This window comes from Notamacropus eugenii, chromosome 5, assembly GCF_028372415.1.
Source record: "Notamacropus eugenii isolate mMacEug1 chromosome 5, mMacEug1.pri_v2, whole genome shotgun sequence".
Classification (NCBI taxonomy): Eukaryota; Metazoa; Chordata; class Mammalia; order Diprotodontia; family Macropodidae; genus Notamacropus; species Notamacropus eugenii.
Window position 1 is genome coordinate 106,387,804 of NC_092876.1, and position 24,676 is coordinate 106,412,479.

At 36.9% G+C, this 24,676-nt stretch overlaps 1 protein-coding gene across 1 annotated transcript; it reads left to right on the forward strand.

Moving 5' to 3' along the window:
* Positions 1-5: 5 nt before the first annotated feature.
* On the forward strand, positions 6-24,393 carry SPRYD7 (SPRY domain containing 7). Its single transcript, XM_072610506.1, has 5 exons — positions 6-390; positions 3,894-4,010; positions 9,840-10,006; positions 14,321-14,423; positions 23,414-24,393. The coding sequence occupies exons 1-5, from the start codon at positions 285-287 to the stop codon at positions 23,509-23,511; spliced, it is 591 nt and encodes a 196-aa protein (XP_072466607.1). The 5' UTR covers positions 6-284; the 3' UTR covers positions 23,512-24,393.
* The last annotated feature ends 283 nt before the right edge of the window (positions 24,394-24,676 follow it).

The window sequence follows — 24,676 nt, forward strand, 5'->3', positions numbered from 1 at the left end:
ATTCCAACGCGCTCCCGTGCGTGTGGGCGCGGCCGCTGGGCGAATCTCCCTTCTGAGCGTCGTCTGCGCTGCTTCCTCCGAGCCCGCGGGGTCGCTGTCCCGCGGTGCGAGGAGGGAGTCCCTGGCGAAGTGATTGGCGGGCGGGGGTCGGGAAGGGGGGGCGGCGTCTCCGGTGCCTGAGCCAGAGCCGGAGCTTGAGCCGGAGCTTGAACCTGCGCCTGCTCCTGCACCCGGCCCGGGCGGCGGCCCTGGCCCCGGCCCCCTGCGGAGGCGGCCCCGGCGCGATGGCGGCCTCGGTCTTCTGCTGCCTGCGCTGCTGCGGCGACTCCGGGACCGGCCACATCCCGCTGAAGGAGATGCCGGCCGTGCAGCTGGACACGCAGCACATGGGTAAGGAAGGCCGGCCCGCGCTCCTGCCCCCATCTCCTTTTTGGGTCGGGGGGCTGGCCCTGTCCCCCCTCCCCCAGGTGCTCCGTGCGCCCCCCGCCTGCGGTCGGGAAAGGCTCCCGGTTGTCCCCCGGGGTCCGGCGCTGGTGGCAGGTGTGGGGGTCGGAGGTCGGGGCTGGGACCGAGACCTGGGGGCGGGCTTTCAAAGGGTTAATAGTCTTTGCCCTGCCGGTCAGGTGGCCTTACCTGTGTGTGGAGTGAGCTGCGCACAGGACAGTGCTTGCTCATACACAGACACACACAGACACACACACACACACACACAGACACACACACACACAGACACACACACACACAGACACACACACACAGACACACAGACACACACGACAATCAGTGAAGAGAAGGCACTTGTAAATCCTCCCTGCCCGCAGGAAGCTTACTGTCTCATGGGAGACAGAATGCAAACAACCAAGATATATACAAGAAAATTAGAGTTTTTGGAATATGCAGAATAATCCCAGAAGATGGTGTTCTTTCCTTCTAAGGATTTTAATGTGGAAAGCTGAAAAAATTGGTGTATTCATAATAGAAACCATTTTCCTACCTGATTTCTTTACTATTAGCCTTTCTTCAGAGCCCTCCATTTATTTTCCACTCTGTTCATTCTCATAGCTTCCTTTTTCCCTGTTTACTTTGACTGTCTTCATGCAACCTTCTCCCCACATCTTTTAATTTAATTCTCCCACTCTTAAGGTTTTTGTAACGTTGTATCCACTAAACCTCGCTTCACCTTTCTCTTAATGCACCCTTTGAAATAGCTCATCTTTCTCTGAGCCATTACCGATGGAAGCTTACCCATAGCTGTTGTTGTGGTTGTATCTCAAGACTCCATCCTTTATGTTCAGCTCTTTTATAGTTTTCTATTTAATCCCTTAAGTAGTTTATCCACTTTCATGAATTCAAATGCAGTTATCTTTATGTGGATTTAACTAAATATATTTCTGCATCTTAGATTTACTACATCTTATATAGAACTACATATCTCACTATCTACAGTAGACCTATGAGATATCCGACTCCTTAAATTAAACATTACAGAGACAAAATTCTTAATTTCCAACAAGTCTTTGTCAGTTACTCTTAAAAGTAATTTAGAAGTCTTCTGCTTATTTCCCAGTCTTGTTGATATTTTTCTCCCTTACTTCCCCCCACTAGGCACTGAAATGTCTGATGATGTTTGCCACTGGAACATCAATATTAACTCACCTTTCCTAGAGTTTATGCTTTGAAATATATAGGAGAGACCATGTTGTAATTAGATCTTTTTATTACTTCAAGGAAAGAAATGCCATAAAATGGAGTCCTCATTGGATCTATGCTAGGCAGTTTCTTTTGAGGTATTCTTTAAAGTGCCAGTATAGCATCCCATATTGGGAGTGGGGGTGAGATACTCATCTGAAACAAGAAACATTTAGAACAACCAGCTGTTTACTGGAGAATTTGTCAGTGATACTGGAATTTTTAGAATGTTTATTGGAGACAATAGGTGCTAATGTATCTCTAGTAAACACTGTTCTTAGTTTTGTATAATTTAAAAGAGAGTAGTACCTCTGCCATCACTGTCCTGTGCATTTTTGTTGATATGTGAGCATCCTTTGTGTATACACTGGTATCCATGGAGTACCAGAAGAACTAGCTGGAGGACGCCTGATGAGTTTCCTGAGATGTATGGAGGATACCCACATAAGATGTTCATAGGATGAGAAGGCATGCAGAAGTTTGGGTGTGCATCATTGGAGGGGAAAGTATGACATCACAGTTCCAAATATTTAAGTATTCATAGGTTCATTGATTTAAGAGATAGAAGAGATTTTAGCAATCTAAAGTCATCTAGCTATTAAAGTAAAACTTAGAATGTTGCTCACTAGAAAGCAGTTAGCCGTTGTTTGTGATAAAAATGATATAATCTTTGACAAACTCTCTTAAATAATATATCAATCTCCCTCACCAAAATTTTACTGATAAGGAAACTAGGGCCTACAGAGGTTAAGTGACTTATCCATGGTAAAATAAGATAATAGTTACAGAAACAAGATTTGAACCCAGATCCTCTGACTCTCAGTCCCTTGTTTCCACTGTACCATACTGCCTCTGTAATGACTCAGAGAGCTGATTCTGTTTTTGTTATTAGCATTGTTGCCTACTTCGCCCTGCTAGTTTTTAGGAGGAGTCACATCAAGAATTGACATGTCCAAATCCTGCTAAGCTAGTGATAATGTAACGATATTACCAGATCCAAAATTGTGGCAACATTCCGTCGACATTGAGTGGTGTCCATTTTCTCCTCACATCAGCAGCATCACATTTTTTTAAAAAAATTAAATTTTTTAAATTTGTTTTCATTGTTCAACAATCACTTCCATATATCTTAGATTTTTCTCCCTTCCCTCCCCCTCAATCCCCCGTCTCCCCACTCCTTTCCTGAGACAGCGTACAATCTTGTATAGGTTCTACACGTACATTCCTATTAAATACATGTTGCATAGAAGAATTAAAATGAATGGGAGAAACCATAAAACAAAATAAAACATAATACAAAAGAAAATCCAATTCCATAGTTCTTTCTCTGCATGTGGAAGGTGTTTTGCCTCAAGAGTCCATGGGAAGTTTTTTAAGTCCTTGCATTTCAGTGAAGTACTGAGTCTACCAGAAAACTTCCTCGCACACTATGGTTGCCAGTGTCACATTTTTAAAAGTAGTTTTATCAATTTTTTTAATTAAAAAAATTGTTTTTTTAATCAATTTTTTTGATCAATTCTCTTCTTATTCCCTGATATACATGCTTTTCTCAATCAAGATTTAAAGAATTTACATCGTTTAACAATGAAAAAGCTTCATTACCAGAATTTAATGTTGTCCAGATCCACCTTCTACATGATATATTTTAAGCTAAAATACATATTTTTAAAAGAGCAAAGTACATTTAATGATGGAATTACCAGGATGTTCAGCTGCTCATTTGCTATATTCTGTAATTAACAGCTAGCTTAATGAAAATTTGCTGAGTGATATGATTTTCTTTGAATGTTTAGTGGCACAGATGTCTAAAGCATATTTGTCTCTAAACTATCCAGTGTAACTATTGGCTTGAAAAATTAGGCTCATTAACAGCACAAGCCTTAGCATTGTTTTTTCTAAGCTACATGTATTAGTTTAAATTAAATTAGTTAAAAGATTGGCCAACAACTGGGTTTATATAGGTTATTTTTACTCCAGAAGAGTTTCTAAGTATTAATATAATTTAGGGAGAATCTCATTTATTTTATGTGATCAAAATTAAATAATATTTTAGTTTCTATCAAGTGACTTACATATAAAATTTCAAATGGGTGTGTTTTCTATCTTTTCAAAACATAGAATTGTTTTTTCTAATGGCTGATTGAAATGGAAAGCATAATTGTTTAATGTTTTTAAATGACTAACAAGTTTGTACTTTTATTTAGGAACAGATGTTGTCATTGTCAAAAATGGAAGAAGGATATGTGGGACAGGAGGTTGTTTAGCCAATGCACCTTTGCATCAGAACAAAAGCTACTTTGAATTCAAAATCCAGTCCACAGGTTGGTTAAGTTGTATTACATGAAAGACCCTACATACTGACAGTAATTATCAATATAGGCAATAGAGGATTGGGGGGGCTATAGGGTGAATACATTGATCATTTTCTTTGATTAGGCATGTGGTAAAGGAAAGGGACATCAGATTTACAAAATGATTTCTTCACAACCATAGGGTATGAAATAGTCCTCTTTTACAGATGAGGTAATGTCACAGTTCTGTCACTGAATAAAATGACTCTTGTGAACCTAAGTGGGACTTAACTTGCTGCAACTCTTTTGTTAAAATACCCTACATGGTCAGTTTAGGGTTATGACAGAATTTGGAAAACTTCAACCTCATTTCTCAATCTAGGGTACAGCTTTTTAAAATTTATAACAGCTTTTACCCAAATAATTTTCATTGTGGCTACAGTGACTTACAACAGTATTGTACTTGGAGAAAGGCAGCATGATTATTTTTTTTTCTATTAGTCTTTAAGTTCTCTTCAACCTCTTTTATACATTTGAATTAGATCTTTGATCACATGTTACATAATTCTGCTCCCAGTCACAAACTGCATATATAAAGAGAGAGTATTTCTCTGATGTTTGTTTTCAAAAGTTATTTTAAAATATGGAATTCTTTTTTTAATTTTAAAAGTTTTTTTTTCCAATTACATGTAAAAACAATTTTTAACATTCTTTTTTTGCAGATTTTAAGTTGCAGATTCTCTCCCTCTCTCCCATCCTACCTCATTGAAAAGGCAAGCAAATTGATATAGGTTATACATGTGCAGTCATGTAAAACATTTCTGAAATATTAGTCATGGTGTGAAAAAATAAATACAGACCCCGCCCTCCAAATGCACAAAAAGTGAAGTAAAAAAGTGTGCTTTGAATTTAGTTTGAATTTAAGTTCTGTAAGTTCTTTCTCTGGAGGTGGATAACATTTTTCATCATAAGTCTTTTGGGATTATCTTGGATCTTTGTATTGCTGAGAATGGCTAAGTCTTTCATGGTTGATCTCTGTACAATATTGTTTTTACTATGTAGACTGGTCTCCTGGCTCTCTTCCCTTTATATTGCATCAGTTTATATAAGTCTTTCCAGGTTTTTTTGAAAGGATCCTACTCATTATTTCTTATAGCACAATAGAATTCCATGACAATCATATACCAAAAATTGTTTAGCTATTCCCCAGTTGATTATTTCCAATTTCCTCAATTTCCAAATCTCAGCCACCACACAAAAATTGGCTGTAAATATTTTTGTACATATAGGTCATTTTCCTTTTTTTAAGAAAAATTTTTATCTTTTTGGGATATAGACCTAGTGATATTTCTGGGTCAGAGGGTATATACAGTTTCATAGCCCTATAGGCATAGTTCTGAATTGCTCTGGAATGTTTGAATCAGTTCACAACTCTGTTAGCAGTGCATTTGTGTCACAATAAAATATGGAATTCTTAGTGTGTATAAAATAATTCTAAATCTAGACATCATTTATTTTTTAGGTTTTCTTTCATCAGTTGGCTACTTGTACTATAAGTAGGCAGCTAGGTGGTGCAGTGGATAGAGCACCAGTGCAGGAGTCAGGAGGACCTGAGTTCATATCTCACCTCAGTCTGCTCTTGACACTCACTAGCTGTATGAAGTTGGGCAAGTCACTTAAGCCCAATTGCCTCATCCTGGGTCATCTCCAGTCATCCTGATGAATATCTGGTCACTGGATTCAGATGGCTGTGGAGGAGAAGTGAGGCTGGTGGCCTGCACAGCCCTCCCTCAAAGTCAAGTGCAAGTCACATCATCATTTCTCTGATGGCATGATCTTCTTTGGTAATGAAGGATGAACATACACTTGTACCATTATGCCTTTTACTTCCCTGCTTATCTCTTTTAATTAGATCCATTTTTACTTTTGCTTTGTCAAAAATAATGATCACTACCTCTACTTTTTTTTGCTTCAGCTGAAGCAAAATAGATTCTGCTCTAGCCCATTATTTTAACTCTGTCTTTCTGTGTTAAGGTGGGGGGGGGGAGTGGTTTAGGGGGGATTTTAAACAACATATTGTAGGATTCTGGTTTTTAATCCTCTCTGCTATCTGCTTCTGTTTTATGGGTGAGTTCATCCCATTCATCTTTCACAGTTATGATTACTAACTGTATTTCCCTCCATCCTGTTCCCCCCTCCCCAGCGTATGCTTCTCTTTTTACTTTTGCCCTGTCTCTCCACAAAAGTGTTTGACTTCTGTCCACCTTCCCTTCTATCAGCTACTCTTCTTTTCTTTTCCTCCTCTCCTCCTGCTTCCCTGTAAGGTAAGATAGATTTCCAGATCTGAGTGTGATTGTGTATATCATTTCCTCTTTCAGATAATTCTGATGAGAGTAAGTTTCAAGCATGCCCCCTCTCCCAATCTTCCCTTCCATTGTAAAAGCTCTTTGGTATTTCCTTTATGTGCAATAATTTACCCCATTCTACCTCTCTCTTCCCTCTTCTCCCAGCATATTCCTCTTTCTTTCCCCTTAATTCTGTGTTTCTGTATTTCGTGCTATCATAATCAACTTATTTCTCTACCCTCTGTCTACATGTACTCCTAACTGTCCTAATAATGATAAAGTTCTTAGGGGTTACAAGTATCATCTTCCTATAAGGGAATGCAAACATTTTAACCTTTTACTGGGTAAATCTACTACTGGGTAGATGATTCTTGGTTGTAATTCTAGCTCCTTTACCTTCCAGAATATGATCCTTTAATGCAGAAGCTGCTAAATGTTGTGTTATCCTGACTGTGGCTCCACAGTATTTGAATTATTTCTTTTTGGTTGCTTGCAGTATTTTCTCCTTGTTCTGGGAGGAATTTGGCTCCTGGAATTTGGACTATAATGTTTCTGGGAATTTTCCTTTTGGGACTTCTTTCAGGAAGCGATTGGTGGATTCTTTCAATTCTGTTTTACCCTTTGGTTCAAGGATATTTGGGTAGTTCTCCTTGACAGGTTCTTAAAAGATGATGTCTAGGTGCTTTATTTTTTTATCATGGCTTTCAGGTAGTTCAATAATTCTTAAAGTATCTCTCCTCAATCTATTTTCCATTTGTTTTTCAAATGGGAGAGTTCACATTTTCTAATATTTTGCAATTCTTTTGATTTTGTTTTATTGTTTCTTGGTGTCTCCTGGAGTTGTGGAGTCATTAGTTTCCAGTTACCTAGTTGTACATTTTAAGGAGCTATTTTCTTCATTGAGCTTTTGTACTTCTTTCTCTTTTTCCATTTGGCAATTCTACTTTTTAAGGAGTTCTTGTCTTCAGTGAATTTTTATACCTCTTTTACCATTTGGCCAATTCTACTTTTTATGTATTATTTTCTTCAGCATTTTCTTGTTCTTCCAAGCTGTTGACTTTCTTTTCATAACTTTCTTGCATCACTCATTTCTTTTCCCAGTTTTTCCTGTGTCTCTTATTTGATTTTTAAAATCTTTTTGAGCTCTTTCTGGAATTCCTTTTGGGCCCATGACCAATCCATATTTTTCTTTGAGGCTTTGCATGTTGCTGTTTTGACTTCATTGTTTTCTATTAAGTTTGTGTCTTGATCTTCCTTATTGCCACAGTAACTTTCGATGGTCATGTTCCTTTTTTTGTTTTTTGGTCATTTTTCCAGCCTTTCTCTTGACTTTGAGCTTTATTTTAAAGTTGGACTCTGCTCCCAGTGTGTAGGGGGCATTATCCCAAATTTCAGGTTTTTTGTACTGCTATTTTCAGAGTTATTTTTGGGGGGCCTATAATTTTTTGATTTCTCCAAAGTAGTGTGATCTAAGGAGAGGTTTGCTCACTGCTATTCCGACCTGCACTTTGGTCTGCAAGCAATGACCTCTTTTCTGGCCTGGAACTGTGTCCAGGAGTTTCACTCTTGCCCCTCCTTGTTCTGGGACTGTGATCTGGAACTGTATATGGGCAATGCAACAGTTTCATACCCAGTACCAGCAAAGGGTCCCCTGTAATCTCCTTCTGATCGATTGTTGGTCCCCCTTATTGTCTATGGGTTGAGGGCTCTAGGGCTTAGTTGCTCCCAGAGTCTACTGCTGGCTTGCCAAGGGTGGCTTGTGCTGGACTTTCCTCCACTCTCACCTCAGTGAAAAGACCTTTCCTTCTGACTTTCCAAGTTGTCTTAGGCTAGAAAATTGTTTTCACTCAGTCTTTTTGTTAGTTCTGCTACTCCAGAATTCATTTTAATATGTTATTTTAAAGTTGTTTGGAGGGTAATTTGGGAGAGCTCAGGCTAGTCTTTGCCTTTACCATCTTGGCTCCTCCTAACTCCAAAATACCTTTTACTTACTTGAAGCCAACACTTATTTTGGAAACATTCAGTATGTATTCAGATAGCATGTAACTGATAAAATATTTTTAAACTCAGTTACGTTCAAGATAATACATATAATAGGTATAATTCTGTGTCATGAACTTTGTCATTCACTTTCTTCCTCCTGGTATATTAATGCTTATTTTGATACTCTAAGCATTTGTGGTTTTGTTCACTGAGTGCTCTGCCCTGACAGAAGTGTAACTGCTCACAAATTGCAGTAGATTCTCTTTGTGAATTGCTGTAGCTGTAAACAACCTGTCTCCAGCCTCTGGCCTATCGAACCTCTCCAAATTGAGATTTATTCTTAGATTTTAGACATAAAGGATCCTTTTCTGGCCCTTGACAGTTTGATAGACCCTGCTAAGAGAGTATGTACTTAATGTTGTAAGAATTCAGCTCCTCTCTAATGCAGTGAAGCATTGGGGTCAGATTTCAGTGGTGAGGTGATATTGATGGGTGGCCAATATTATTTTTCTGTGTACAGTAGGAGAAGGTGAGATGGGAACTGAGGATCAGAGGGGGCAGAACTTGAAACAATTCCGGTTTTTTTTAATTGATCTGAGTGCTTGGTTCTTTACATTTACTAAACCATTGATTCCGACTCTGTTGACCATGGACCTGTGGGGCCTTCAGAATTATTGTGAGGAGTTTTCAAAGCCATGTAAGAACTAGGCATTGTCATTTATTTTTACTTAAATTGTCAAGGATACAGTTTATTTTTCTGTCTGCTTCATTTCCTGGTACATTTCTTCCCATCTCCCAGAAAGCTATCCCTGGTTAAAAAAAAAGAAGAAGAAAAGAGGAAAAAAAAACTTCAGCAAAAATGTCGACATTATGTGCAGTGTTTGACACTCACAGCCCCCTGCCTTTACAAAGAAAGAAGGGAAATGCAGCTTTCTGTCTGTTCTGTAGAGTTAAGCTTCTTGGTCATTATAAATTGACAGTATTCTTTTTAAATATTTTGTTGTTCTTTACGTTGACAATATTACTGTATTCATTGAATCACTGTGTGCATTGTTTCTTTCTGCTTCTGTAATTATTTCAATTAATATAATTCTCTGTATTCTACATATTCATAATTTCTTACAGTTCAGCACAATTCTATCATATCTATATGCCAAAAAACTTTTTAACCATTTCTCAGTCAATGAACATCCACTGTTTCCAGTTCTTTGCTCCTGTAAAAAGTTAAGCATCATCATTTTGGTCTTCATTTTAATTCTAATATTATATATAATGTAGGTGCAGGTACTATCATGGAAATTTGCGAAATTATTTTAAACTGAAAGGTTGAAAATCATTGTTTTCAACCATAATACAAAGGTTTTTCTTTTCTAATTTTTTTTAGTGAATATGTTTATTGGTATTTGAGATAATATATTGTTTAATTTTTCAAGATATTATTTCTTTCAAAATGAATGCACCTGAAAATTTGACCCATTTCCACATCTTTATTCTTCAGTTCATTGAGATAATTTCAATATTATATCCTTAGGGATCTGGGGCATTGGAGTTGCAACTCAGAAAGTTAATTTGAATCAGATTCCACTTGGCCGAGACGTTCATAGCCTTGTGATGAGGAATGACGGAGCCCTCTACCACAACAATGAGGAGAAGAATAGGTTGCCTGCAAACAGTCTTCCACAGGAGGGAGATGTGGTGGTGAGTTTCCTTATGAAATTTGTTTTCTAAGTAGTTATATTTGGATCACTTTTAAGACAGTTCATGTTTTTGTCTGAGGAGATTATATTTGAATGTCAGTGATAGAGTCTAGCAGCCTATGGCACCTGTGCCAAAAATAGTCACTGTCCTGTTGGTTCTTTCCCTGATAAGCTCCCTGTTGCCTTTAAGATCACTCCTGGCCGTGGGTGATTGAGAGGATCAGTGGCAGTCTCTGACATGTATTAAATAGTCCTATCTCTGGCGTTCTTGAAGGAAAGGAGCAGAACCTTGCCATAAGATTTTACAGAAGTTACTGACCCTTGGCTTAGGGTGTCATCAGAAGTACTTCCGAGACTGGGAACTTGTGTAAGAAATAAATGATTTTGCTTAATTTCTATCTACAAGATTTTACTTAATCAACATCTTTTAGAGAATCATACCAGCTTACCAGAGAAATTGATATTCATGGGATTAAAATTCCCTTCATCAAATTTTCAGAATTGTGTAAAGACAGAATTGTGATTTCAAAACTTGACTATATTTACAATTGTTTTGTTCCAAATGCAAGCTCACACTATAAAGTATTATTACTGTTGTCTCTCCTTTACAGCTATTCTTCTTAATATTTGGCATAGATTATTTTCTAGTTTGGAGCTCTTAGGTGCAGACTTCCAGAACAGGAACACTTGTTTAGGAAAGATTTAAGAGCTTTGTATTTTGTGCTCTACTAAAGTCATAAATATTAGCTTGATAGAAACATTTAGTAAATGAGACAAAGTTTACCAGTAAAATAAATCTAAGAAAGAATCAGAAATAGAACAAAGTATGGAAACCAGTTTAAAGTAGATGCTGTTGCCTCCATTTTGCTGTTTTTAAAAGCTGTTTTTAAGTCTTGTAAAGGCTTTCAAATTCTTTTTTTTTTTTTTAAGGAAAAAAAGATAGAAAAAGATTTTTTTTTAAAGAGATTGAAGGTTTTAACCATTTCTAAATATCTGCTTTTCCCAGTTTCCCCATTTAAATGTTAAACAGTAATTGGCCCTGTGTTTGGGTTTCATTTATTTAGATCATTGCCAGATGTCCACAGCATGGAACATCCTTTCTCAATTGGTTATTTTTTAGGAGACAATCTTGAAGTTAAATGGATACTGTCAACCTGTTTAGACTACAAAGATGAAGTTAAAACATAAGAAAGGATAACAAGTAACAAATGTTTTTCTTTGTTGACTCATTGAACCTCATCCTTAACTTAGTCTTGCCCTCCTGTCCTTACTCCCTTGCCATGAAAGTCAAGTTCTGAAGTTGTGCTGACTGACATCACAAACTGCCAGATTTAGCCAACTATTAATGAGCTAGTCAACATGATCAAATCAGACCTTGAGCTTTTGTGCCAGTTTGGATAAAAGGAGGGGCAATGAAGATGAAGTATATGAAGAGTCAAGGAATTAGAAGACTAAAACATTTGTTACTTGTTATCCTTCCATGTTATGGTAACTTCATCTTCATAGCCTAGACATTTGTAATAGTTAAGAACAAATTTTACCAAATTGCGAACAGTAGCATAGGAAAAGTAGAATGGATTGCAGGGCCAGAAAAACATTTTCATATGTGGATGATGTTTTAGCTTTTATACTTTGTTCTGCATCAAGTTCAAGAAAACAGCTTTTTGTATCTGTCCAAGTGAATTTCAGAAATTTATTTCTACAGTGTTCAATCTGAAGTACTCTGCTATAGGTACTCAAGGTGAAGTTCCTTAGGCTTATTGTTTTCTGTCTTATGTATAATTTTTGAAGGTGTAAGTTTTATTCTAAAAATGTGTTTTCAGTTTTAGTTTAGAGAATTTTATTTATAATGTGTATTTTTGTAAAATTTTCACCCAAAATTTCTATGTAATTGATGAATCTGAAGCATATCAAGTGGAACTCATTTTTGTCAGTGATGTCAGTGTCATAATGCTTATAGACAGAGAACTGGTTTAGATAAATAGAAAGGTTTTGTTTTTATTTTGGAGAGAAGTGAGAGTAAATAAATGCTTGTTAATTGAAAAATAATCATAATGTTTTTTAAAAGAATTGGCTTCGACTCAGAAGTATGTTTCTCACATCCTTATTCCCCTTTTTCCTTTGGTGGTGTAGTATCTGTTCTCACTTTATAAATTTGAGTTTGTGAGGCCAGCCCTCCTGATTGTGTTTATTTCTTCTTAGTTACTTTGCCTACAGTTAGGCAGTGCTGCCACCATGTGGGCAGTGGTTTTTGTTATGGCCTCATTCTAAACAGTTATGCTTCTTATACATGTTAAAAGAATAGTGTACTTTTCCATTCAATTGTGATTTTTATATAAAAGTAGAATGCTTTACTTAAAAAAAAGTTGTGTGACTGGATATCACTAATTACTAGTACTAATGAATCACATTAAAATAGATCATACGCAATATAGAGCAAAATTTAATACTTTCTCATTATAGTACTGAGACAATTCATTTTTCACTAAGCAGGCACTGCCTACTCCAAGATATGAATAATAACACTTCTTTCTACCATACTTTTGAGTATCTTGAGTCTCTTCACTTGGAGTTAGATTCCACGGGTGGCATAAATCACAGATCCCTTTTCCTCTGGCTGCTAGTCCTTGGTATAAGGTCTGGATTAGGCAGAAGGTTGGTGAGGCCATGGCATCAGCTCTTGGTGCTGTAGGGTACCTTCCATACACAAGACAACTGCCAATGTGTAATTTGGAGAGAAAGGCTGTGAGGCCCCATGGTGAGGATTCTTCCTCGTGGTTTGCCAAGCAGATTTCCATTCCTGCCCCGACTCCCATCTGGTATTTGTATTCTGAAGACAGTTGGTCCTTTTATCAATTAGTTCTTCTCTCCAGAGGAGATAAATGACTTGTTTTTAAAGGGGAACATACCTTTTTCTTTTAAAAGGAACAGCACCTCTTTCCAATTACAAGAAATTCGTGCTAATAAAAACATAACTTGTAAAACTTTTCTTTTAATAAAAGAAACATTTAAGAAGCATAAGGGTTTTGAAAAAAGCTAAAACTTTTTTCCACAAATGTACTTAATCTACATTTATCAGGTCAATAAAAATATCTTTTTTATGTACGTCATTTGAAATGAATTTACTTAGAAAATACTTTTTAGTTACTCCTATGACTATAGTTTTTCTGGAAATAAGGTTTAAGATAAAGTTTAATTTTTTCCTTTCATCTTCTGAACTATTCCTGTTTTTTCTCTTTTCATAACTTTAGAATTATCCCAGCTTACTTTGATCTACATAAGCTTTGTAATATAGCTGACCTCTTTGAAACGAATACTAATTTCAAAAGACCTGAGTTCAAATTCCAGCTCTGATAGTTACTACCTGTGTGACTCTAGGTATCTCCCTTGGCCTCATTTTCCTTATCAACATAAAATGTTGGACTAGATGTCCTATAAGATGCCTTCCAGTTCTAAAACTGTGATCCTTTGTTCATAATTTTAATTCATTTTCACATGATGTCTTAAATTTTACAAAGTACTTTTTTCATGATCACCTTTTGAGGAAAATTATTCAATTATTATCAACCAAATTTTATATAGGAGAAAATTGTGTCAGTGATTTGCCTTGGGCTACACAGGTAGGAAATGCCTGAAGTTGAATTTTAGCTATCTCCCCTAGGTCTTAGTGCCCTTCACTTTCCACTACTCTACATTGCCTCTAAGCAAAAAGAACCATCAATGTGTATACTAGTATAACAAATTGAGGAGCACAGAAGCATTTGTAACACTTTGAAAACACTGAGTTGATAAACTACAGTGGTGACAGCCACAATGAGCATTGCCCGCTGGAAGTCAGTTTTTATTTATGGAAAGCAATAATTTTCAGCTTGAATTAAATTTACTTGTTTATTACTTGTGTCATTTTTTAAGAGTAAAAAGCACTAAAAATTCACTTTATATAGCTACTTTGCTACAATTTAAATTGGATATTTGATAACTATTATGGTTGTTTTGTATTTTAAACCAGTTTTAATGTAATCAAGTTGTTGTATTCAAGTAGCTAAATTTATTCTCAGACTTTTTAATCCTTAATGAAAGCATTAGTGATAAACCCTTTGGTCATGTGACTCTTTCTTGCCTAGTTTTTGTATTTCTGTGCCTCCCTCCAACAAAGGATCTAGTGTGTTTTCTGGAACATGCATTTTTTGTGGTGATGATGGGAAAATATATTCCACCATTTTCAGCTTGATTATAAAGGATATGCTTGTTAGATCTATTGTTTATTAACTATTGTGCATTAAAAGACTTTAAAAATTTCTTCTTTACTCTCTAGGGTATTACGTATGACCATGTAGAATTGAATGTTTATTTGAACGGAAAGAATATGCACTGTCCAGCATCAGGTATACGAGGGACAGTATATCCTGTTGTATATGGTAAGCTAAGAATTTAAATTTTCTTTCAGCATTTTGTTGTTGTTGAGTCATTTCAATCATGTCCAGCTCTTCATGACCCATTTGGGGTTTTCTTGGTAAAAATACTGGAGTGGTTTGCCATTTCCTTCTCCAGCTCATTTTACAGGTAAGGAAACTGCGGCAGACAGTTAAGTGACTTGCCCAGGGTCATGCAGTAAGTGTCTGAGACCAGATTTGAAATTAGATCTTCCTGATTCTAGCCTTGGTGCTCTGTCTGCTGTGTCACCTACCTGCCCCTTTTGTTTAGCAGTCACATTAATTTTCACAACAGTTGTATTTAATATGTATGAGTTGTGTAGAATATTCAGTAGAACATGTTGATAAGCATTTAAAGGATTTCATTTTTTCTGAATTTGTTTTCTCTGTAGATTAAAAATAAATAATTCTCATAATATTTGCCAAGTATAATAATTGTGCTTAAATTTATAATCAGATCCCCATACTTAATACCTAATAGTCTTTTCTTATTTTTAGAGTTTAAAGACATTTTATTAAATTATTAGGAAGAATAGAATAGCTGTTTAATAGGACCTAGTTTTGCACAGTAATTTGGGCCAAGCTCAGAACAAAGGATTTTTTTTTTGGAACTGGGGGTGGAATTTTCACATAGACAAGCTGTAATTACCAAATAATCTCCTTGAGAGTAAATATAGGGCATCCCAAAAATCTTAGTTCTTTAACTTCACTAAGACTTTTGGGACACTGTATATAAATTTTTCTTGGAGCAACTATGAAATTGAATGTTAGATTACATTGTTATTTTGTATTGGACAGCAAGGGAAATTGGTTTTTGTGCTTAGCTTGTTGGATTCTTGGTTCACTTCAGTAGATCAGGAGGTGACAGGCAGTAGTGAATTTAGGTGACAAAGTTCACTATTTCTACGAATGTGGTTGTCCATGTACTGTCTGTGGCTTTCTTACTTATCTAGACTTCACGCATGCAGGAACATTGTCATCACTTCAGGCATTTATGGTCCTTCCATTGACCTGAGTGTGCTCAGAGTGAAGGATTCTTTTCTTTTCTCCTTTCTCCTTCTTTTTTATCCTCTCCCTTTTCCCTTCCCCCTCCTCATTCTCTCTTCATGCTCTCCCTTTCCTATCCCCTCCCTCTTTCCCCCCTTTTCCCCCCTCATCCCTCTCCCTTTCTCCATCTCCCACCTCTTTCCCTTTCCCTCTTACTTACACTGGAGGACATAAGGGGGGAGAGACATAAAGAAAAAAGGCACCTCGGGATACTGTAAAATTCTTTTGCTTTAGAATCATAACCTCTTTCCTGAAGTATGAACTCTGTCACTAACAAGTGGTCAGCCAGCTTCAGCTTCAAAGCTTCCAGTGTCAGGGTGCATACTGTTCCTGAGGCATCCTATTTCTGTTTTAAACATTTCTACTGGACACATTCATCCTTTTACTGAGCTGAAATTTTCCTCTCCGCAGTTCTGTTCATTAGCCCTCATTCTGTCTTCTGAGACTGAACTAGTTAAGTCTAAGTTCCCTTTCTTTGCAACAACTTTTCAAGTGTTTCCAAATTCCTCCAACTGATCCTATACCCATCAAATGAATCTCCACTACAGTCAAACAAGTGGTCAAGTCTTTACTTGAAGACTTCCAATGAGAGGCAATTTGCCGCCTCCCAAGGCAGCCCATTTTACTTTTGGATAGCTCTGATTGTTAGGAAGTTGTTAGACCTCAAGCCAAACTTCGCATCTTTGAAATTTCCTTGCATTTCCTAATACTACCCTCTGAGGCCACACAGAACGACTGTAGTCTCTCTACCACAAGATAAATTTAAATATTTGAGGACAGCTATCTTGTGTGTGTCCCCAGTCTTCTCTCTTCCAGGTGAAATATCCCCATTTCTTTCCAATCTTTCATCTACCCTGGACTCAACCAATTCTGGCTGCCGCCTCTAGAAACAACAAATAAGGAATTGAACAGCTCTGCCTTTTCTGTCTTATTATCAGTTAGCACACCAAGAATCAGACCTGTCCCTTTTCTGATCCTTCTCTTTACCCCATTATGGCTTAAAAACAAAAAACCTGTCCTTTTATTATCCTCAGCTTTCCCCACCAGGTTCAATTCATTCTGAGTGGTGGCATTCCTAGCACTATTTTTACAGAGCCATATCAATCATAATTTTATAAATTATGTTTATCTGATATCTGCTTTAGCTTCTATCTGATGTATATTTCTTTTAAAAGTCTAATATGATTGATGAGTTTCCTATACATCCATATTTGTATCTTCAGACAAACTCCCATTTTTCCTCCTCAGAATTTTCACATTGTGTCTTCAAAATTTCATTCTTGAGTTTCCCATCCCTCCTACACTAATTTCTCTTGTTGAATTTTAGTCCATTTAGTCTCTGTTCTTCCTCTTAACCTATGAAATCCATTTCCCTAAAATGTTGAGTACATGTAAGACTATGCCTGATTTTTTTCTCCATCACAAACTTTAGGATGGAATGATTACCCTCCTATTATTTGTAGATTAGCAACAATTTCTTTTTAAAATTAATGTCTTTTGCTTCTACATTGCCTGAATTTTCCCCTCTATCATTTTCCCTTTCTTCATCCTATAGAGCCATCCAATTTCTCCATTTTGGTGAGTATTAGATCCAAAATAGGATTACCCCTTGTTTCTTCCTCTGCTTTTTGAAAGATAAAAGTCTATCAATAAAAATACTTTTAGCAGAGTTAGAGCTCCAAAATATGTCTGACGCTCCCCACCCCCATCACTGTTATATCATGCCTCTGTGTCAGACATGTGATCTGTTTTCTGAATAATTTCTTTATTTCTCTTTTATGTCCTGGTAGTCTGTAGAATACTGTGAAGACAAAATTGCTTCTGTTTCTCCCTCCGTTGAGCTTTACCCAAGTGCTCTCCACCAAGTTTCCCCCTTTCTGGTTCCTGGGTTTAGTTAAATGTCCTTTAATATATATTTAATATGCATTTCAAATATATGATACCCCTGCCTTTTTTCTTTTGAATAAGGTGCATTTACTCAGAAGCATATGTAGTGCAGTCATGGGTTTCACTCCGCTGACTCAAGTGGAACTTGTGAAATAAAATCTGACTCCTTTAGGACCTGCTTTCTCTTGTTGCATTTCTGTGTAGACATTTGAGACAGACTGTTTAACTACTGACTAATTTCTGGGATTCTTTCTCTTTAATGAACTTCTAGGTGTCCCAACTACTCTTCATTCTTCATTACATCTCTTCTCTTGGGCCTAGCTTTCTCCTTCTCCTATCCTTGCCATTTTATTAGATTTGCAAGACACCCAGATAGATGTATTCACATCAGTCTTGTCATTCCATCTTATCATTGTCTTTCGAAAAATATACTACCCAGAATTCATTGGAATCATTTGTTATTGAGTTTTCAGAAATCTATTTCCTAGGAATCTCTATCCCTCTTGAAGTGACTTCTCCTCTATAGTTTAAAACTTTAGTGTCACATCTGTTCTTTCACTGAGTTACTGATGGAAAATACAGATAGACTGTATAGATATGCACCTCAGAATTTTTTTTAAATCACTGACTAGGAAAACTGCCTCTTTGCCTCTTCCTCATTCCTTCCTTCCATTCAGCACTAAAGATGGAACCTTGTTATAGAAACCATAGCTTTAAATGGGTAATATTTTAAAAATGAATTGTAGTCATTAATTAAACAGCATCAATTGAGGTTATCATGAAATTGGAGGGACTGTACCTTGTGGAACTTAGAATTCAAATAGGTTCCAAAAGGTTTTAGAAACACAGATTTTAGCATTATGGCAGATTAAGTAAGCATCGGAAAGACTGAGAGTTCCTAACCTTCTGAGGTTAAAATAATGGGAGAAACCTACCATGCTCCTCATTCCTTCCCCTCTCATGTTCCCTGAATGTTCTTTGGTGCCATTGTCTGCTTGAGAATGGGAAGAATGGACCACTTAGTGATATGTTATTTCTTATGACATTGAAGGGCAGTTCTTAGAATTGCAAGAGTCTTGATGACTGTCATTTTGAAGCCATGATTCTTGGCTTAGTTATGAAAGCTAAAACAGATATTGTAGTGGGCCATCTGGAGGAAACAAAAGTGTGCTGTGAGTAAACTATTTGAGTGTTTAGTTTTTGTCCCTGTTTTCCAACCCAAGGTAATAAAGAGTAGTGGAAGGAGCTCTTGTTTGAGAGTCAGTCTGTTCCTCTGACCTTGGATAAGTCACTGAATTTTGGGGGGGCCTCAATTTTCTGATCTGTAAAATGAAGGAATTCAATTTAATGATATCTACTGTCCTTTCTAACTTTAAATCACTCTAATTCTGTGTTTGACTTATTTGTCATCGTTGGCTCGAATTAAATTGCTTCTTATCTTATTAAAGCATGGCTATCAGTGCTCTATCAGCTGTGAACATAGCTCTGTTCTAGCCCCCTTTCCGGATGTTGGGCCTCTCCTCCTAACCAACTTCAGTTAGTACACGAGCTTCACATCATCCATTTTTTTGCACTCTTATTTGTTATCTCAGAAGGTGGAAGCCGTCTTGAACCCCTTGGACTGATTCCAAGTATTTTTTTCATGACCAGTTATGAAAAAGGCATGACAGTGAATATTAATAAAGCCAAGTTCAGATGCACAAGTTGAAATTCATACAAGTTAAACTTAATTTTAAAGAATGTAACAGTTTTTCAGCAAAGGTACATAATGTTTTCCCATGTGCTATATGAATTCATAGCATAGATGAGTCTGGGCTTCACATCCTGTTATGCCACAGCTAGTTGTATAACCTTGGACAATTCACCAGACTCCTCTGCACTTCACTGTCACACTCTTTGTAAAATTGCCATGTTTTCCCCCACCTGCCTCACAGGACTTTTTTGAGGATCAAATGAAACAGTGTAAGTGAAAGTTCGCCAGTGTTTAATGTCTTATCTTAGGCACTTTAATAATAATAATGAAGGTTAATATTATTGTTACTTACCTGACCAAGACAAGACATTTTCCCAGTCCTCAGGCTCAGAAACCTCATAGTTTTCATTCACTAACAGCTGTGGTCTCTACATCCAGATAGCCCATATCCTGGGATGCGTCTCTTTGGTCACTTGCTCCCTCTTCACTTTTCTGTAACATTGCCTGAACTGCAGTTTAGACCTCATCAGCTCTCACTTGGACCATTGCTTTCACCTCCTAACTAGTCTTTCCCTCTCAGCTGATCATATATACCACTGCTACATTGAAGTTCTTCATCTGCAGCTCTGGCCAAGTCATTTCTCTACTCAAAAATCATCAGTGACTTCCAGTTGATAATTGGCGATTTAAGTTCATACTCTTTACAGTGACATTCATTCTGCTACTGGGCTCAACCTAACTTTTCAGCATCAGTTCACACTTTTTCATATAACTTGTATTTTAGCCAATTACTTGGCCTTCCCTGAACACACTCAGTATTTCCCCATATCTTTGCCTTTACTTACTTCTTTCCTCAGAAATGTCCATTTTGTTTCTGCCTATTAAATCCTATTCATTCAATTTTTTGAATCCTAACTCCTGCATAAAACCTTTCCCAGACCATCTCACTGGAAACATCTCTGTCTTCTGTGGCCTTCCCCAGCACTTTGTTCATGCCTCTCTTCTGGTCCATGGTCCATATCTCCTGAGCAGACCACAGACTTCTTGAGCACAGAGACAGTGTCTGGTTCATCTTGCAGCTCAGGAGGGACATGACACAATGCCTTTCTCACTAAGTGTTAATTGAATTAACACTAAAATATAATCCTCAGGAAATTCATGTTTATCATAATGTTTCTGACATGAACTATCATGTTCTCATATGAATTATGCTGCTGTTCCCATTTCAGAAATTAACAAACTTTTATATACTGTAAAGTGTAAGCAGTGTTACCCTGGATGCTTGGTGAAATACAAAGGGTTTTCTAGCCTCTGGCCCCTGCCCTTGTGGAACTTAAGTCTAGCAGCAACATATGACACATACATAATATTTTACAAAACAAACCGGCTGAGCAGGGTTCAAATCCTACCTCTGATCCTTAGTACATGTGTGAAGTTGGGCCTGTCACCCTCACCGGACCTCAGCTTTCTCATCTCAGTGGCCTCTGAGGTCCCTTTCCAGACTCCAGGTCTGTGATTCTTTGAAGTCATTATCCACAAGGAAGCTCAAGGAAGACTCCCAGGATGGAGCGATGTTCTGTTGGGCTCTAAAGTGTGTGTGCGAATACAATGGAAGAAAAGATGGGGAGGGAGGAGGGCAGCAATCTAGACAAGGAAGTAGGGGGTGCCAAGAGAATCGATGGGAAAAAAATAAATCTTTGCCTTAGCATGATGGAACAAAATCATAGTGTAAGCATGCAGTGCTTCACAAGGAGTTTTACTTCATTAGATTAAATTAGTATAATTAATGATCCCTCAGCATTCTCCCTGGAACCTTCTGATTTGAAGAGCAGTGACCTACTCTATTAGTAATTTAGCCCAAGCTTTCATCTTGAAAAGAGACGTGGAGGGTTTTGTTGGGTTTTTTGGGGGGGAGGGGGTTTGTCTTAGATATAATTTCTGCTCTATGAGTCCCCTTCGTATTGTCAGTGTTGTCTCAATGGGTATTTTAAGAGAGGAGTAGATTAAATGAAAATCCCTTTGCAAAGTTTTCCCTAAAGGCAAAGAGTTTACATTTATGTTATTGGCCTGGTAATATTTCAGAATTCTTAATCTTACCCAAAATGGTCACAAAGAGACACAGTTTGGAGTGGCTACAGCTCTGGAATTGGAGGCAGGAAGACCTGTATTCAAACCTTTTCTCAGACTAGCTTAATGACACTGGGCAAGTCATTTAACCCTCCTGGACCTGTTTCCTCATTTGTAAAATGAGAGGATTGTGTTCTATGGCTTCTGAAATCCCTTCCAGCTCTAATTCTGTGTAAGAACCTATGAAACAGTTGTATGCAACTAATTAAATATCAGTTGACCCCTGCATAAACAAGCTGGGTGCGAGGAATTTTTCTGGTAGACTTAGCCCTTCACAGTAATGCAAGGACCTAAAACATTCCCAAAGGACTCTTGAGGCAAAATGCCATCCACATCCAGAGAAAGAAACATGGAATCAGAATGCAGAATAAAGCAGACTCTTTTCTCCTGTGTTATGTTTTGTTTTTTTTTCTTGTGGTTTTTCCCATTCATTTTAATTCTTCTGTGCAACATGACTAATGTGAAAATGTGTTTAATAAAAATGTATGTGTAGAATCCATATAAGATTACATGCCATCTTGGGGAGGGAGGAGGAGAAAATTCAAAACTTATGGAAGTGATTGTTGAAAACTGAAAACAAATTAATTAAAAAGAAAACAACAAGTTGGGTAGTAGGTGAATCAGCCAACAAGCGTTTATGAAGCACCTACTTATATGCCAGGCACTGTGCTTTGTTAATGTGTGAGGTTTTAAAAATTACAATAGCCCACTTATTAGAGAAAAACGAACCTTCATCCAAAACAAAACTCTCCCCATAGACACCCCCCCTGCCTTTTTTTTTAAGAAGACTTCTTTTAAAGTATGCACTCTTTGTACTGGGATCATGACACTGAAAACTTTAAAAGTAGTAAGGGTCTCATGCCAGATTTGAACTCAGGTCTTCCTGACTCCCAACCCTGAGCTCTATTCGCTGAGCCACCCAGCTGCCTCCTCTGTGGTACACAGTAAACATTAATAAGTGCTGATTAATTGATTGATTGGAAGGCTCAATGACTTGCTTAGGGCCACATAGCTCTGATATGTCAGTCAGGACTTGAACTTAGCCGCTTCACCATGTTCCTTTTTTTTTTTATGTGCCATCCATGTTCATTGAAATGTAGATTTCTGTCCCAGGGAAAAATATGTAATTGCTTCTTCCTAACTACTCTCTATCATAAAACTCAAACCTTTGCTTTTGAAAGTAAACTTTCTCAGCCTCTCCATCTAGAATGTGTGTCAAAGGCAAACGGACAGGGATTATTTAAGGTCTTTTCGCATTCTAGGACTGCTCTAACTCAGTGAACATGACACAGCTGTAACTTGTGACAGTAATTTATGTAGTAGTAGAAATTTTTTAAAAATTTACAAGTTATTTCAATTTTTAGAAAGAGGTGGATTACCCTCTCAATTGTGTGAACATCTGTGGCTTACAAGTGAATGCTTAGAAGTATTTTTAACACATGTATAGTGTAATTTATATAATATATAATTCATCTCAGTTGTTTCCACTGACATTTCATTCTGAGTAATAGAAGTAGTATAAACCATGTGCACTCCTGAACTTCATTTCAAGTGTTGGAAGTGTGGGAAGATATCAAAAGGGACCACGTAGAAAATGTAATCTTGGGTCTTAGAACTCCACCAGGATGCACATGACTTTGTCATATATTCAATTCTAACTTATGCTGAAGGCAGGTTTTCCTGTGTGCAAACCATATACCTTTTCCTGCGGTTGAAAATGCTTACCAACCTCTCCTGCCCACTTTTATGTCACTTTCCCTATTGCACCTTTATCCTTGTTTTGTCTTTTCATTACCATAGATGTTATAAAATTAGACTCACTCAGCTACAGTCCACAAAGGAGAATCCTTTTGTTTTTAGCCACCACTAGCCACAGCCAGTTTAAACATGATTTTTGAAAATAAGTTTATATTTTGGGAAATGATGGTGATATAAAAAAGATATCAATTAAAGGGTTTAAAAATGTTTAAGAAAGTTAAGTTTATAAGTTTATTTGATACTACAGATTAGAATATTAATTGGTATGTGCAAAGGTTTTGTGGTTCTGCTCTTATATGTTCCTAAAGATTATCTCCAAATCAAAACAGATCCCATACCTTTTGTTTCCTGCTAATATTGTCATCATAGGAAATAATATTTTATGTCAGTTATTTATACTGTATTACGTTTAAACTATAGTAAAATAAACTGTTCTAATTTAATATCTGTTTCTTTCCTTTAGTTGATGACAGTGCAATTTTGGATTGCCAGTTCAGTGACTTTTATCATATTCCTCCAACTGGTTTTGAAAAAATATTATTTGAACAGCAAATCTTCTGAATATACTTGCATTGAAAACTTCTACCCCTACGATATCCCCCCAAAACATTTACTACCATCTTAATAAAGCCTCACTTGATCCATAGGAAGTACATTCTCTGTTTTTAATAAATGTTTGTGAAGTTATCTAAGGAACCAATAACTTAAACACAACAACAGAATTGTGATTTTAAAATACTAGGTTGTGTTTTGTGATGTGAAAAATCTGCATTTTGGACATTTTGATTCTTATATGTATAAATGGAAATTCACAGACAGGATTAAATGAAAATTTGGATGCTCATGACATTTAGAAAGGAAATTTATTTCTTACCTGAAATGCTTGGCTTGAGTCATAGGGATTAAGTCAGTTGTGATTTTATTCATTCGGAAGTTTGTACCTTGTTAAAAAGAGAAGTACTGTCTTGTCTGCAGTCATCTCACCTTCTTTTATAGTATCCTTTTTGTGTACAGAATGAAGTAACAAATATGTCACATTAATCCCTAGTTTTTTCCAGCATGTCTATTCAGTATAAAAGTTACTCTTTTTCATGAATGTTAAATTTATGTTTAATTTGTGTGTTTCACTGCTTTGTATTTGCTTTATGTAAGAGATAATAGAATTATATATTTTTAATGACTGTCAAACATTATTATGTTGAATGTGAAAAAGCAGAACTGAACACAAGAAATATTTATGAAGACCACCGTGCTGCATTATTCTATTCTCAGAGTAATTATGGATTGATCAATGATGTAGTGCACACTGGCAAAACACAACAGAAAATTAGGATGAAGCTTTACACTTGAACTGTAAATCGTAGTGACCTCTTCTGGAATATTTTATTTCAATGTCTTGTTTTTCTGCAATGAACAATAAAATGAATAATGGATAAGGTGAAATTCAGTATCACAACTCACTGCTGAAAACATATTCTTTTTAATTTGTGAGATACATATGACGAACCCAGTTTTCCCTTGTGTGCTAGGAGACATTTATCCAAGAGTTTGGTATAGGTTGGTACAATGGAAAGAGCACTGAGTGAAGTCAAAGTACCCCACGTTTGAATCCTGCCTCTGCCCCTGATTAGCTGGATGGTTTTCATGAAGTTGTTTCATTTCTCTAGTCTACAGTCTTCATCTATAGCATCAAGTCCCTTGCCCCAGCTCTAATCCTATATCTTTA